The 17,142-nt window shown below is 41.1% G+C and overlaps 1 protein-coding gene across 1 annotated transcript in view; it reads left to right on the top strand.

Moving 5' to 3' along the window:
* The window catches only part of MOCOS (molybdenum cofactor sulfurase), a 206,902-nt gene that overhangs the window by 63,043 nt on the left and 126,717 nt on the right, over positions 1 to 17,142 (top strand). Inside the window, exon 4 of the mRNA XM_026841398.1 lies at positions 961 to 1,602. Coding sequence (XP_026697199.1) covers positions 961 to 1,602 — 642 coding nt within the window. The remainder of the gene's footprint in view (positions 1 to 960; positions 1,603 to 17,142) is intronic.

Here is a 17,142-nt window from a genome sequence, read left to right as displayed (position 1 = left end):
CATTGCTGAGCAGCAACATTTATGCTCTGGTTCAGTTTTGCTTGCTCTGCACCATATGGTTGTAACATTTTCTGTTAATCATAGTAGGAGTTTTATGCAAGGTAAGAAAGGTGACTGAATTGAAGCTGTTCCTCAGCCTCTGAAAAGACCCATCCTGCACACTGCAAAAATGTAATAGAAGCACAAGCTAGCATGGGTACCAAAATGTGCATTAGATGCTCTTCAGAAAAGCTAATTTAAAGCCAACAAAGTGCCATCCAGGCATCAATGAGTGCGGAGTGTAGACGTGTCTCAAGAGACCAACTTGCTTAAGTTTTCATAGTCTGACTTGCTGGAAGACATTAGGCTACTTCTGGTTTAGGCTATCTTTGTGGACTAGAGAGATCACAGCCTTATGTGCATAGGGCACATAGAAAGCATATGTTGCTTCTTCCGTTTCTGTCGTTAGTAATATAAGCAAGGAGCAAATCTCTATGCTAAGATTTCCCTATTGAATCTTGTGACCCTTAATTGGGATGCCCAGTATTTAAGTAGAGTTTGGGGTTTTTTTAACTTAAAGATATTCTATCTGCTCCAAACACTTTGTAAACTAAAAACCCTTAATAGTTTGCATATAAAACTGGTCTTTCTCAAGGACAGTGTAATTTTAATCATATGCAGGCTTGATTCTGATCCCACTGAGGGACCAGACTGGCCACTCTATTCAGAACCAGGCAGAATTTGGCTTCTATCCTTAAAAATACAGCCACGTTCACTGCAGCGTTGGAAAGATTCTCTTGTGGGCAAAATGATTTGGGTTACACTTTTTGAAGTTTATTGTGCTATTTGGCAAAAAATGTCTATTTCTATTCATATCCGGTGTCAGAGTGGAAGAATTTATGCTGAGGAAAAACAAATATCACACAACAATAAAATAGAAAAATCAGAAAATAACTGGAATTTTTTTTTTCCATTTTTCAGAATATTGCAACACTTTCACACTACTGCTGAAGATTACACCATCATTTTCACATCTGGATGCACAGCTGCACTTAAACTGGTAGCAGAAGCATTCCCTTGGATACCTGAAGGCACAGAGCAAACCAGCAGTCGATTTTGTTACCTAACTGACAGCCACACGTCTGTGGTGGGTATGAGGGGGATAACTGCCTCAATGAATGTCTCGTCTGTTCCAATAAAACCAAAGGAAATCTTGTTATCAGAAAAAAACAGGTTACCAGCTGAAGAACATAACTGCACGACACCTCATCTTTTCTCTTATCCAGCTCAGAGCAATTTTTCTGGTACCAAATATCCCCTTTCGTGGATACAGGACATAAAATGTGGAAAACTCTGCCCCATGAAAATACCAGGGAAGTGGTTTGTTCTATTAGATGCAGCTTCATACGTGAGCAGTTCTCCATTAGACTTGGGAGTTCACCAAGCTGACTTTATCCCCATCTCATTCTACAAAATCTTTGGATTCCCAACTGGTTTAGGAGCATTATTGGTAAACAACCGGATTGCCCCCCTCTTGAGAAAAACCTATTTTGGAGGTGGAACTGCAGCTGCCTACCTTGCAGGAGAGGATTTTTATTTCCCAAAGAAATCTATAGCCGAAAGGTAAGGCTTTGTTTAACAAAACAGAGGTTTTGCAGGTACTGTTTGTGTCAGACAAATGTCTTAGGGTTGGTGCTTGGACTGGGCTGTGATACCTGTGCTTCTTTATGCAGTTGGATAAACTGAAACACTGAAACATGTAATTTCACCCTTTCACATCTAACTCTTGTTTTCTTCTTAGTATTCTTTTTTCCTATCTAAAGAACATCATCTGAAATATCTACCTTTTTTCCCAGATCTAGTTTGTCAAACTGGTAAAAATATAAGGCTTCATTCAGTGACATAAAGGTCAGTCCATGCATTTTTTAATTTATGTCTAAAGTACCTCAGTGGAACCCTGATTTGTTTTAAGTTCTGCACCTGAAGCAGCAAGGCCAAGGTTGATCACACTGTATAATGACCCTCAGTGAAATTGGAAAGTAAGGTCCATGTATCTCACTGGAAAGGTGTTACGCTTTACTCTGAAGAGCAGCTTTATCAGAATAACGTGTGCAGTAAGATAAATTACCTAGCACAAATATTTGTAGCACTCTTATTCCCTGACTGAGGTTCTGGAGAAGCTGTGAAGCTCTCCTACAGAAAACAGAGGCAAAACATACACACATAAGGAAATGCAGGGCAATGGATAAGCTTCCCCAGTCTCTTAACAGATTGAAACACCACTCTTAATGATGCTTGGTCTCCCTGCCTCTCTCCCTCATGCCAGCAACAGCTTACATAAATGCAGTAAAGGATCTTCCTTCCTGCCTCACATCCAATACACCTGCACAAAGGGAATGCTTGAGTTCAGCATTTAATACTAAACTATAGTCCTTGGGAGAGGCTGGAGGTGAAAAGAAACATCCATTAATACATTGCATTTGTTTATGGATGCGTATTCAACATCTCCCATGATGTAAATGTCTGACCTTTCAGTGTACATGTAGTAATGCATAATGATGCTTCATGTGGGTACACCTCTTCTAGGTGTGTGCTCTGAGTGCTGCTATGGGGTTTTGGTTCCGGCCTGGTAAATGCAGAGGCTGGCTGCGTTAGCCGGGCTCTCTTGAAATAGGAGGCTGTGCATTGTTTCTGAAATGGAAAAAGGAATGGTGAATGTCCACTTAATCTTTTAATTTAGAAATAAAAAAAAACAGGGAAATATTGGCATTCTAACCTCTGTTTATGGTTTTTAAAACCAAAAAGTCTTTGAAGTGCAGCATTCACTGAAAGTCAGGATGAACGGGCATGAAAATCCCAGGATCCTAGGGTGCTCCTGTGCCACCAGCAAGCCAAGGAGAAAGAATGCTTTAATTTCACAGAATCACAGAGTCATCTAGGTTGAAAAAGACCTTGAAGATCATCTAGTCCAACCATTAACCTAACATTAACAGTTCCCAACTACACCATATCCCTAAACATTTAGTCGACCCTACTCTTAAACGCCTCCAGGGATGGGGACTCCACCACCTCCCTGGGCAGCCCATTCCAACGCCTAACAACCCATTCTGTAAAGAAATGCTTCCTAATATCCAGTCTAAACCTTCCCTGGTGGAACTTGAGGCCATTACCTCTTGTCCTATCCCTATTACTTGGTTCAAGAGGCTCATCCCCAGCTCTCTGCACCCTCCTTTCAGGTAGCTGCAGAGGGCGATGAGGTCTCCCCTCAGCCTCCTCTTCTCCAGACTAAACACCCCCAGTTCCCTCAGCCGCTCCCCGTATGACCTGTGCTCCAGACCCTGCACCAGCTTCGTTGCCCTTCTCTGGACACGCTCGAGTCATTCAATGTCCTTTTTGTAGTGAGGGGCCCAAAACTGAACACAGGAATCGAGGGGCGGCCTCACCAGTGCCGAGTACAGGGGTCAGATCCCTTCCCTGTCCCTGCTGGCCACGCTATTGCTGACACAAGCCAGGATGCCATTGGCCTTCTTGGCCCCCTGGGCACACTGCTGGCTCCTGTTCAGCTGGCTGTCAATCAACACCCCCAGGTCCCTCTCTGACTGGCAGCTCTCCAGCCACTGCTCCCCAAGCCTGTAGCGCTGCTGGGGGTTGTTGTGGCCCAAGGGCAGCCCCCGGCATTTGGCCTTATGGAAACTCCTCCAGTTGGCCTCAGCCCATGGCTCCAGCCTGTCCAGGTCTCTCTGCAGAGCCTCCCTGCCCTCGAGCAGATCAACACTCCCACCCAACTGGGGGTCATCTGCAAACTGACTGAGGGTGCCCTCGATCCCCTCGTCTAGATCATCAATAAAGATGTTAAACAGGAGTGGCCCCAACACCGAGCCCTGGGGGACACCACTCGTGACCGGCCGCCAACTGGATTTAACTCTGTTCACCACAACTCTTTGGGCCTGTCAGGCTTTAATTTCTGAGTGACTTTTCTAGAGGTAATTGACACATGGCTCCTGAGATTGTGTAGCAGATAAAAATATCTGAAATTCAATTTAGATCTCAATTCTGCTTTTATAGTTTTTGTTAAGTAAGAGGGGAAAGGTATGTGGGAACCTTGAGGGGAGCTCTATCTCTGGTATCTTTTTCACGAGTTTTCAGAGGTTGACTAATTACAAGCCTTTCAGGTATTTCAGGCTCCTATTGCTTTCAAGAGCTTTTTTTTATTGGATTATAAGAAGGGCCTGCTTTAACCTTTTTCTACTAAAGAGTTAATAAACAAAGGAATTTGTCCAATTTGATTTCTCAGTCAGGCTGGGCACAGTGTCTTAACTGGGTATGAGGGAACCTAACTAAAATAATCATATCTGACAGCTGGATACTCAGTCATGTAACACTAGTTCCTGTTAGACACCAAAGTGTCACGCAGACAGTCTGAGTCATTGTACATAGATATTTACATTTGTCCTCATCTAATCCTTTGGTTATTATTTGAAAACCTAGTATGTAAAAGTTTTTTAGAGCATTATTGATGCTGTCCATAATCCCTAGTGAACTGTGGAGTTTTACAGTCCTACCTAGAGATACGTGAAGTTTTCAAACATAGGTCAGGAATGAGGGTAACTACTTTCTTGAAAAAACAAAACCAGCAGCATTGAAATTCTTGATCAGTATCCTCTGAGCTGTATCATCCAAATTTATATATCTTTTTTTTTTTTTTTTTCAGATGTTATGCAGTTTTGCTTTGTTACATTTTTAAAGTGTTTTCTTGTTAATAAAACACAGAGATAGAGCAGTTAGGAACAGAACTACTAAACTTCAAATGAAATGCTGGGTCACTGTGGCCAAAGCTAGTATGATTACCTTATCTGTGGGCCACATTTCCATTCTTTGATAGTGACTGAAACACCATATTTATATGATAAATAAATAATTATTTATCATATAAACAGCAACTCTAGCCAGGTTTCATCCCTGCCAAATTGCAGGAAGGAACCTCCATCCTTGGAGGTATCCAAACCCAACTGGAGAAGGCCCTGAGCAACCTGCTCCAGCTGGATATGCTTTGGGCAGGAGGTTGGACTTGAGATCTCCCAGGGTCCTTTCCAGCTTCTGCTTCTGGGATTGATTCTGCACACATCTGTCGAGCTCCATCTGCATTCTCTCTTTAGGCATGTGATTTCAAAAGGTTGGTTTCTTAAAATTGCTTGTTTACAGTTCTGGATTAACATTGGGACTGACTACACTGAAACATGTAATTTCATGTGGTAATTCATAAGAAAACTTGCACTCTAACAAATACCATTGGAAAAGTGGATTAGAATATGTGTATTTGAATACTGTTAGCGGAACATATTCCCTGTCCATGCAGAATAAAAGTGCAGTATACTAAGCAAACAGCTTTTTCTAAGTCAAGGTGAAACTTGAGTGGATATGTGCAATGAGAGGGTGTTTATTCATCTTTCCTTCCCAGGACTGTCAAAATGGTTACCTTTTGTCTTAATGGATACCGCTTTTGCTAGTGTTCCTTGCACTGTATTTCGTTGTTCTTGGTATATAAATTATTCTATCATAGTCTCTTTTACATTCCTTTAATACCCTTAAATCACTTCCACATTTTCCCATTTCATGGCAGTAGCCAGTCTTCCTATCTCAACTTTTAAAATCATGTTTATTGTATTTTCATCCTTGTATCAAAAAGCTTGACAAATTATTATCATTGACAAATCTAGCCTCATTTCCCATGTTTTTTTCTGCACAGCATGAGATAATAAAATAATATGATTATGTATAGCAAGAATTCAGTGATAAAATATTCATCATCTGCCCTATTTTTCTTTTGTATCTGGGAGTGCTATTCAGAATCTGATCATCCTGGAATTTATGACTAAGGGAAAAGAAGCTGTTGTGTTATCTGTAATTGGATATCTGCATCTTAGTCTACCGGTGTGAAATATCTAGTACATTAGCTGTTGTGTGTTTTTCATTTCCAAATGCATTCTCAAAAGCTTTGGAAATCCAGATGGCATGACTTTGTCCCTGATGAGTTTTAGTGGCTCTTGCCTCTGCTGCTTGAATGATTTAACAGTCCCAAAGTAGCACCCACACTTTTGTAGTCTATGATATACTGTACTTAACCAAAGCATGTTTCTTTATTTTTGAAGCTGTAGCTTTTTATTATATTTTTGAGGTGATTCAGTGTCTGATATATATGACCTGCAGATAAAGGGTTAGATCCCTTAATTTCTGCAGGAAATGTCCCTAATTAGGGCCACCAATGTACTATGGTGGAGAGCTACACTAGAAATCACTGGGACAACTCTGTGCATGCCTGTGCAGGTATGTGTATAGTGATGTAATTTTGATCTTCAATTGCATGCTGAGGGGAAGGGAAGGAAGGAGTGGAAAATGGAGGCAGAAAGGCAGGGATGACAGCTATTGATAGGATCCCAAGAGCTGGAGCTGGAGACAAAATCCTGAGACTGGGTGTTGGATACAAAACAGCTCAAGGATCACTTGGCAAAATGCTGGTCTTCTTGAAGTTGTCTCTTTAGCATTATTGCATGTTTCTGTCAGCATATGAAGAAAGAATATAGTGACAGGTGCTGGTTTATTCCATAGAAAGTCTTCACAGTGCTGAGAAATCACCTAAGGACTGGATCGTATTTAGAAGAAAACAATACTCACCTTGTAGTCTAGCGTGTGCCAGTTGACCCCACACTCAAGGGCTCTGTCCATCTGCCCATGATTACTTCTATGTGGTAAGTCGGCTTCAGTATCACCCTCTTTAGTACATTTTGTTCAAGCATTTTATTATGCTGCTTCCATGTTTTTGTGATGCTTAGAGATCTCCAAATAGGACCATTTCCAGAGGAATTTCCAAATCCATAAAATTCCTGAACTAACATCCTTTCAACCAGCAGTAATAACTTGCAGATGAGGTACTTGGGAAGTGACAGGGGTCTTCATCTAGTTTCTAATAGGCATTTGCACCATGAGGCTGCCTTTTGCACCTGTCAGACTATGGCAGCCACTAAGAGGGACTCATAAGCCTGAACAGGCAGCAAGAGGGTGAGCAAGTTGCTTCCTTTCCCTCACGCTCCCGTGCCACCCAATCCTGCAGAGATCAGAAGCCAGAGGCCATTGAGTAGAACTGTGTAGGACTCTCACACAGCTGCTCTCCCTGTCTGAAAGGTAGGCAATGTCCTTTCATTTAGCTGATAGAACTTAATTCTGACAACTTTTACAACTGTTTTTCAAAACAAGAGCTGTGGAAAAATAAAAGAGGAGGTTTTTGCTTTCTGAGTAACTGTAAGAATGTTCGATTGACCCATTACTCTTTCCCTTCTCTGCTGAAGTGTAAGCATCTGCTGGAAAGCTTCATGCAGTCTGTCTTGTTACCTCTCAGTATGTCCAAAGTGGAAGTTGACATTTCTTGTGCTTTTCTGCCAGCTGTCACTGCAGCCAGCCAGATTCTTCAGTATTTGATACAAAGGGAAGTTTTGCTTATTGTTTTTTTTCTAACTCCCACCGTTAAGGAGGCATTGATACATCATTATGCACTCTAATCCTCCAGGTGATTATTTTTTTCAAGTGAAGTTGTTTCATTGCCTGAAAATTCAGCATAGTCAGAATAAACTGAAGAATGTAAATCAGTGAGCCAAATGGAATCCTGTGGGTATCGCTTTTGATCATGATTTGCCATGGGATTCACCTTAAATTCCTGAATCTGGGATACACTGAAAGCAGTACCTCTGATGAATGCTTGTAGAGTGCAACCAAACACTTGAAAATATATTTGTGAACCTGTATTAGCAGGAAGTCACCCAGAGAAGCAGCAATGTAAGCAAAACTTTAGAGAGGCAATACAGTTGGCACTGATGGCTTCCTTTTGTCAGTCAGCCCCACCTCTGTTTGTACAACTCTTGGAGGTCCTTATTTGTATTCTCAACCTCTTGCCTGGAAAAAACCCTATCAGTTTTGAAGACAGCCTTTATTCTTGAGTTTTTGTTTGAGCAGCTGGTGTTGCATTTCTTTTTAGCTACACAGCTGGAGAAGATTGGTGGTTAGGGTCTTCCAGGTTATACAAAACCTGAGTTCAGTGCTTCCTGCAGAGGTTCAGACAGACACCTGCTGGAGTACAAAGTCATCTGTAACTACCAGGCTCTTCCAGCAGAGATTTTAGGGAAAAAAAAGGAATCGCCTCCCACTATACTCCTGAAGTGCCTGCTCCCATGTTTATCGGAGTTGAGTCACAGAAGGAGGTACTCTCATAAGTAAACTCTTCACTGTGTCCCAGGGAGAAATAAGATATGAGTTGTTTTTTCATCCTTGGTGTTTCCTATTGTGCAGTTGGGAAATCCCAATTGGAAATGGTCACATACAAGTTTTAGAGCTGTAAATGCTAGGAATGAGCCAAAAAAGATAGGCATCATATTGATTGATGTCTAAATGTTTGGGTTTATTGCAGCGTGCAGTCACAGTGTACAGATTCCCAAACTACTTTTAATAAAACCAGTTCAGGCCCTCAATGCAATGTAGCCACAGTGCCACTGACATCCATGCCAGCAATTTACATTGCCTCTGAGGAAGATACTACATTTAGGCACAGTGGGATGTCTTTGTATTAGGCTGCAATCTACAGTATGGAAATAAACACAGGGGGAGGTGTTTTTTTCAGACAAGGGAGGTAGTGGATCTTGCACACTTTATAGCAGTGTTCAGCAAAAAGAAATTAATAAAAGCCATAAATGCAAAGAATTTTAAAACTGTACTGTGGATTCTCTTACTTGGGAAGTAGGCTGAACTTAACTAAACATGTTTCTTCTTTCATTGCCAAAATTTTGTTGAAAGCCAGTAGTAATCATATGCCTAATGTAGTCACATGTCTAGCGCACAGAGGCTCATGTAAATCACATCAAGCATCAATCTGTATTGTTAAGCACCTCCATCCCAGTATATAACTGGCACCAAATTATTGAGTTATGTAATAAACCTTATAAATGGCTAGGGAGCTACAATACATGCATTTTTTAAATAAAAGAAAGACATTTGGAGAGCATTATAAAATGCATTTTTCTTACAATATAAAGTGTTCTGAGATGACACCAAGAAAGAAAATAATTCTGGTATATACCAGGATTTGATTTTGCCTTAGATCACATACATTAAACATTCTGCTTGAACCAGGATGTATCTTTGCAGTCATTGTGGCTAGCAAATTGTCATGACATGGTTTTACCCTAGGGAGTTCTTAAATTTAGAATCAAACCTTTCCCCTAAGTCTTCTTCAAGAGGCTTTGTGAATTTCTAGCACCAGCTATTGGGATTGTACAACACTTGTTTTCTGGTGGTAAATTTATTGTACACTTCTTACTGTGCTTTGTAGATTTTACATTTGTGATTGATTAACCTGTTTGATATATGAGGAAAAACAATGGCAATTTGTTTGGCATAAAAATCGCATTTTTTTCTTCACCATTCGTACTGTGTACTTAGAATATCTTAATTTTAGCATGTAAAAGGGTGAGACTGGCTTTTTTGACCCAGACAATATTTACAACATACAATTCCTGTTCAGATAATGTTAAGGGATTGATTTACTTCAAAGTGCAGGAATTAAAGCTTTTGCTCTCTTTTTACCTCAGGCAGTTCTTAGGAACAGGAATTGCTGTAAATACTCCATGGTATAGTATATAATTAGTATAATGCTCTTCATTTGACTGCTGAAGTCTTAGAGACAAAAGCATGTGCTAAGGCAGGCATACAGAGGAGCTGTAACGAGTATCAGGGGGTCAATTTAGATATTTAACATTATTTTAACCTAGTTTTAATGTGCTCCGAATCCTCCGGCATGTGTGTGTGTGTGTGTGTTTTAAATACTTCCACAGCGATGCTGAAATTGTTCCGAGTTGGGTACTGAAACTTTATTGGGTCCTTTGGAGTGAGTTTAATCTTGGTTTACAGAGTGTAGCCTGAGATGTGCAGAAAGCACTGAGCCCAGGCTGGAGCGTGTGCTGCCCGTGGGCCTGGCCCTATGTGGGGCACATCCCTACGCCTCTCCAGAACCACCCAAGAAGGGTTTAATCCTTCTCACATATTCCCTCCTTCCCCAGGAAAGCAATTACTGCTTTTTCTAAACTTTGTTGGGGGCTTCCCTCCTCCTTCCTTGTGCTATAGTAGCTCTGCTGCCCAAGCACGGGAAGAGTGATAAGAATGTCATCAGGTCAGGGAATGACCATGACAAGGGGGTTAGTTTTTTCATTTGAGGATTTTTTTTAAAGCATGAGATGACATGAGTGGGAGAAAGGCGTGAATGAATAGAAATAAGAAAAAGTTGAACAGAGATGATAGAAACAGAGGAAAAGTTGAAACATGTCTGTAAGGTTGTCAGCCCTGAGCCCCAGATGTGACGTAAGGCTGCTGCTGGGATGGTGACAGCTCTGTGTTGGAAGAGGCGGGTCTGCTCCTGGAGCTGACCCACCCACACAGGGGGGCTCTTTCAGGCAGGATGGGGAGGGCTACTGCCTTGGGAAGCAGTTTTCTTCATGAACTGTTGGCAGCAGGCAGAGGAGTTCTAGAAATACGTCTCAGTGTCTCCATTTCTTTGCATGTCTCCAATCTGCAAATGGGTAGCAACAGCTTGTCAGAAGTTGTCACAGGTTTTAGGTCAAGGCCTTTCCCATTGGCAAGTACCAGAACTTCTGACATGACTTCTGGATGGACACTGTCACAGTGGGCTCCGAAGCCACCATTGCAATCTGTGGCTTCCACAGGTCTTTCTGTTTTGGGGAGCAAATGAGTCCAAACTGAAGGATACCCCTGGGCACAGTTGCTGTACTGCCTAAGGCCCTCTGCGAGCTGGGTGGACTTAGCACCACAGGTGGAGAACCACAGGTCCCCATGTGCAGCCAGGGCTCTCAAGCTTGCCTGCTCACAGCTGTGAAGAAGTTTAATTTCCTATGTCCAGATGAGAGCTGAAACCCTTACAGCCTTCTTTGTTGCCAAGCAGAGCAAAGCAACGGGGGCCATGAACCCTATGTCAGTCCATTTGCTAGAGCTGATGATGAGCTGGTGCCTTTGTAAGCACATCTCCATGGCAGATCTATGGACACATCTCCAGAGACACACATCCTGTGAGCAAGGTTGTCTGACCACACAAACCCTGTGTTTTGAACCATCTTGGTTTCAACATTTTGTCATTTTCCCATTGAAACTTGCTGCATCATAAACCCCCATCCATCTCTGCTGCTCAGCTCCCTACCCAGGGCTGAGTTTCACACAAAACTGAGGTATTGTGCCAGGTAAATCAAGGACCATTTTGGATGCACAGAGGAGGAGGTGTTGGGGAAGGAGAGTGAGAATCACCCACATAGGCCTCTCTGCGGGAATTGTGATGAGGAACAACTTTTAGACTTAGGAAAGAGTATTGAGTTGTTTTTTAAAACAAGAGTAATGCAGAACAATGAAAGTGGTGGGGAGGGTAATTCTAGTGTCTGTTCTCCAATTCAGAAGAAGTCTGAAGCATATGTATTTAAGTCAATCTCTAGTTGACTTATTCTTTTCTGTGGGCAAGGTTTATTCTTTTCTGTGGGCAAGGAGCAGAGGAAGGCATGGCGGAGTGCCTGGCAATTAAAATTACTGGCTGAATGGATCCAAATTTAGTTCTTTCAAAATGGATAGGGCTAGGTCATTGCCATTAACATTTATCCTTAATGCAAATAATCATTACACAATGAAAAAGTATACTCATCTAATAGAAACTGATACTAAGGTTATGTCAGGAAATGCCTGACCACAAATGATGAAGCATATCCTCTACTATAACATATTAATTCACTATAGTGTCATGACCATTCCTGTTTACTTTTATCTGCCCTTTCCAGGAAGAAGGTGCTAAAACTCAATGGTTTTCACCCTCTTGTGCATGGATCCATCAAGATGCATGAACTCACCATAAAGGCTCCACAAAAGGAGACCGAGACACCTTCACATATAATATGTGGCAACCATATATGTAATGTTTCAAAAGGGATCTTCACCTTCATTGGATTCTTTTCTAGTTCACTGACTTCCACTCAGAATCATGCTTCTAAAATATTTTTTGAAAGGTATCCTTGATCAAACTTACTCCTGTCAGTAGCATCAGAGACTTATAGTTTAAGAGAAGGGTATATTTTTGCAGTCTAAATAAAGTTGGAATGCAAGAGAGCAAGTTGAAATGCCCATAAAGGTTTGTCTGTTAATAGCAGAAGACTTATAAAACCATCTTAAATTTAGTAACTTCTTATGTGATATTCATATTATTTTATATTTTATTTATAGCTAGGCTACAGAGAGCTACTTTTTTAAAAAGTTTAGTGGTCATTGGCTTCCTAGTGGGGAAAAAAGAGATATATGGAAACAGAGCACTTTAAATGTTTAGATGATACCACTCAGGCTAGTATTTGAAAATTACAAGTATAAGCACGGGTTTGTGGGGTTTTTTTCATCTTCTTACTAGTCAAATATATGCAAGAGTGCATCTGGCAGTTGTGCTCTTGGGAACCTGTGAAAAAAAAACATCTACAGGCTTCTCAAACAGATTTAATTCAGGAGAAAAAGGAAAATATTGATGCTCTTGAGAAAAAAAGGTTTTACAGTCTTTCTTGACTTACATATATATACAACAGTTTCCAAAACAGGAAATACTCAGATTTGATTAAACACTTGTCTGTCACATTTTGGTCTGTTCATGTTCAATTAAAAAATTCAGAGGGATTCTCTAGCATTATTATAATCTACTTTTTCCATATCTAGGCATTTATTTTATCAAATAACATCTGCTATGGCTTAATAACTGTGTCAAATGATTGTAATAGCTTTATTTTCAGCAAATTTTATGATTAAAAGTTTTAGAGTTACAGCAGGGAAAGTACTTATGCTGAAAGGATTGTATCTCCTATTTCATACTTTATGGCAGACATTTTGCAGTTATGTTTTCAGGTAGTACTCTGAAGTAGCCCTTTTTTTTTTTTTTTTTTTTTTGATTGCTGCTGATACCAAGTTTGTAAATTCAGCCATATAGATTACATGGATTTTCTTCATAACACCCACTGCTAAAAGGTGGTTAGTATGAATTAACTCTTCTTATCACTCATTTTGGCCTAAATTAGAGGTGTCTTGGTTGATCTTAAGTTAGCTACTATAATATATGACCAGTTTAAGTGAGAAAAATGGCACACTGCTTTTGTCAGTGACAGATTTAGCATGGTCTGTCCTCTTGGGCAAAACACTAAATCAATGCTAAGTAACAGTAACCCAGTTAACCCTTCCAACAAAAGCAAATGGGTTTTTTTTTTAAGTTTTTCTGCTGTCAGTATACAACTGAAGGCAGCTGCTTTGAAGTCCTCATCAGTATTAAAAAAGGATGTTGTTTGTGTCAGATTATGTTCAGATCTTGTTTGTTGTGTATATACATTTTTCCTTCATTTCTTCATGATTAGTTTAGAAGGCGTATATCAAAATAAAGAGGCAGAATCATTGTTAGCCATAGATTTTCTGACTTTGTCTTGAGAAAGATAAAATAAACCATGCGTGAGTTTTTATCAAATTAAACAAAGCATGTGGTGTATGCATATAAGAAATATAATCCTTCACTGTGGAATACCTATATGTGGACAACAAGTTATCTTTAATCATCTTTTACTCATAATAATGTGTAACATTTTTCTAGTGTAATCTTGACTACTCGGTTCTAGTATAGTTTAAATCCCATCTCTGTGTGACAGAAATCTTTCAAAACAAGGTTTTATACGTCAATGTTTACACATGAGACTGTTCTTTCTTTTAAAGAAATAGCTTTCATGCTGATTTGACTGCCAGCATAATTTAGAAAGGGCCAGTAATGCAGCGAGACATTAGCATTTTGGGTCCAATGGTCTGAATATTAAAGCTTGGTTTGTATAAAAAGGATGCTGTATGTTGTTTTACTGAGTAGCTGAGGCTGTCTTTTTGGATATCACACATCTGAGTAGGAAACAGTCCCCTCATATTTAGCTATTCACAGTTGTAAGAACTTCCTTTTAGATAGAAGCAAAGGAGCAGGAAATCCCACTGTGTTGTAAGTCAAGCAAGAAGAAGGCAGAAGACCAGCTAGGCTGAATAAAGAACTCCTCGTGGAGCTTGAGGAAGAAGAAATTGTATGATACCTGGAAGTGAGGTCAGGCTTTGCAGGAAGATTACAGAGCTGTGGTTTGTATATGCAGGGAGAAGACGTGAAAGCCCAAAACTCAATTAGAGTTGAAACTGGGTAGTGTTGTTTCAGACAATAAGGGCTTTTTTCAGTATGTTAATAACGGGAGGAGGTTTAAAGAAAACATTGGACCGATACTTGTTGAAGATAGTCATCTGACGAATAGGGATGAAGAAGAAGCGGAGGCTTTCAATGTATTTTTTGCCTCAGGTCTTTAATAACACTGATAGAACTCAGGCTGCCCGGTCCCCTGAGTTGGAGAACCACAAGTGTGGTAACAGTGATTTTGCATTTGTGGACACTGATATTGTAAGGGACCAGCTGAATCAGCTGAATATTCACAAGTCTGCAGGGCCTGATGGGATTCATCCCAGAATACTGAAGGAGCCAGCGGATGTTAAGGCAGGACCCCTCTCGATCCCCTATGAAAGGTCTTGGATGTCTGGGGAGGTCCCTACTGACTGGAAGCTATCCAGTATTATTTCAATCTACAAAAAGGGCATGAGGAAAGATCCAGGGAACTACAGACCTGTTAGTCTAACCTCAGCTCCTGGAAAAATTACATATAAGATTATACTGGGTACTACTGAAAGGCATTTAAAGAATAATGGCACAGTCAACATGGGTTCACAAAGGGAAAGTCCTGTTTAACTAATTTGATATCCTTCTGTGATAAGGTCACCTGCCTAGTGGATGAAGGGAAGGCAGTGGATGTAGTTTTTCCGGATTTTAGTAAGGCTTTTGATACTGTCCCTCACATCATCCTTCCGGACACATTGTACAACTGTGGGATGAGCAGTTTCACAGTGTGCTGTGTGAAGAACTGTCTGGCTCAGAGGGCTGCAGTGAATGGGGCCGCATCTAGCTGGTGACCAGTCACCAGTGTTGTTCCTCAGGGTTCACCTCTAGGGCCAGTTCTGTTCAATGTATTTATCAATGATCTGGATGCAGGAGTTGAACGCACCATTAGCAAGTTTGCTCATGATACCTGACTGGGAGGGGCTGTTGAATTTCTTGAGGGACAAGATGCCTTGCAGAGGTTTCTAGATAGATTGTTGCACTGGGCGATGATTAATGAGATGAAATTTAACAAGTTGAAATGCTGGACTCTGCACGTGAGAGGGAGAAATATTGGGCACAAGTACAAATTGGGAGAGAAGTGGCTGGAGAGCAGCCCTGCAGAAAGGGATATGGGGGTGTTGGTGACAGCAGGCTCAGTATGAGCCAGCAGTGTGTGCCCTGGCAGATAAGAGGGCAAACCACATCCTGGGGTGCATCCAACACAGCACAACCAATGGGTCAAAAGAGGTGATTGTCCTGCTGTACCCAGTGTTGGTGCAGCCTCAACTTGAGTGCTGTGTGCAGTTCTGGGCCCCACAGTTTAGGAAGGATGTGAAGGTCCTTGAATGCATTGAGGAGGACAACAAAGCTGGTGAAAGGGCTGGAAGGAATGTCCTGTGAAGAGCTACTGAGGACTTTGGGCTTGTCTAGTCAGGAGTCTGAGGGGCGACCTTGTTGCTCTCTACAGCTTCCTGAGGAGGGGATGTGGAGAGGGAGGTGCTGAGCTCTTCTCCCTGGTACCCAGTGATAGGACATGTGGGAGTGGTTCAAAGCTGTGCCAGGAGAGATTTAAACTGGACATTAGGAAGCATTTCTTTACAAAGAGAGTAGTCAAACACTGTAACAGGCTTCCTAGAGAAGTCAAGCCTGTCAGTGTTTAGGAGTGATTTGGACAATGTCCTTGATAACATGCTTTATCTTTTGGTCAGCCCTGAACTGGTCAGGCAGTTGGACTAGATGTTTGTTGTAGGTCCCTTCCAACTGAAATCTCTTCTCTTCTCTTTTTTCTCTTCTCTCTTCTCTCTTCTCTTCTCTCTTCTCTCTTCTCTTCTCTTCTCTTCTCTTCTCTTCTCTTCTCTTCTCTTCTCTTCTCTTCTCTTCTCTTCTCTTCTCTTCTCTTCTCTTCTCTTCTCTTCTCTTCTCTTCTCTTCTCTTCTCTTCTCTTCTCTTCTCTTCTCTTCTCTTCTCTTCTCTTCTCTTCTCTTCTCTTCTCTTCTCTTCTCTTCTCTTCTCTTCTCTTCTCTTCTCTTCTCTTCTCTTCTCTTCTCTTCTCTTCTCTTCTCTTCTCTTCTCTTCTCTTCTCTTCTCTTCTCTTCTCTTCTCTTCTCTTCTCTTCTCTTCTCTTCTCTTCTCTTCTCTTCTCTTCTCTTCTCTTCTCTTCTCTTCTCTTCTCTTCTCTTCTCTTCTCTTCTCTTCTCTTCTCTTCTCTTCTCTTCTCTTCTCTTCTCTTCTCTTCTCTTCTCTTCTCTTCTCTTCTCTTCTCTTCTCTTCTCTTCTCTTCTCTTCTCTTCTCTTCTCTTCTCTTCTCTTCTCTTCTCTTCTCTTCTCTTCTCTTCTCTTCTCTTCTCTTCTCTTCTCTTCTCTTCTCTTCTCTTCTCTTCTCTTCTCTTCTCTTCTCTTCTCTTCTCTTCTCTTCTCTTCTCTTCTCTTCTCTTCTCTTCTCTTCTCTTCTCTTCTCTTCTCTTCTCTTCTCTTCTCTTCTCTTCTCTTCTCTTCTCTTCTCTTCTCTTCTCTTCTCTTCTCTTCTCTTCTCTTCTCTTCTCTTCTCTTCTCTTCTCTTCTCTTCTCTTCTCTTCTCTTCTCTTCTCTTCTCTTCTCTTCTCTTCTCTTCTCTTCTCTTCTCTTCTCTTCTCTTCTCTTCTCTTCTCTTCTCTTCTCTTCTCTTCTCTTCTCTTCTCTTCTCTTCTCTTCTCTTCTCTTCTCTTCTCTTCTCTTCTCTTCTCTTCTCTTCTCTTCTCTTCTCTTCTCTTCTCTTCTCTTCTCTTCTCTTCTCTTCTCTTCTCTTCTCTTCTCTTCTCTTCTCTTCTCTTCTCTTCTCTTCTCTTCTCTTCTCTTCTCTTCTCTTCTCTTCTCTTCTCTTCTCTTCTCTTCTCTTCTCTTCTCTT

This window comes from Athene cunicularia (genome assembly GCF_003259725.1).
Source record: "Athene cunicularia isolate RWA chromosome 2 unlocalized genomic scaffold, athCun1 chr2_part1, whole genome shotgun sequence".
NCBI lineage: Eukaryota > Metazoa > Chordata > Aves > Strigiformes > Strigidae > Athene > Athene cunicularia.
The sequence above is the reverse complement of the archived record's forward strand: the minus strand, read 5'-3'. Positions and strand labels throughout refer to the sequence as shown.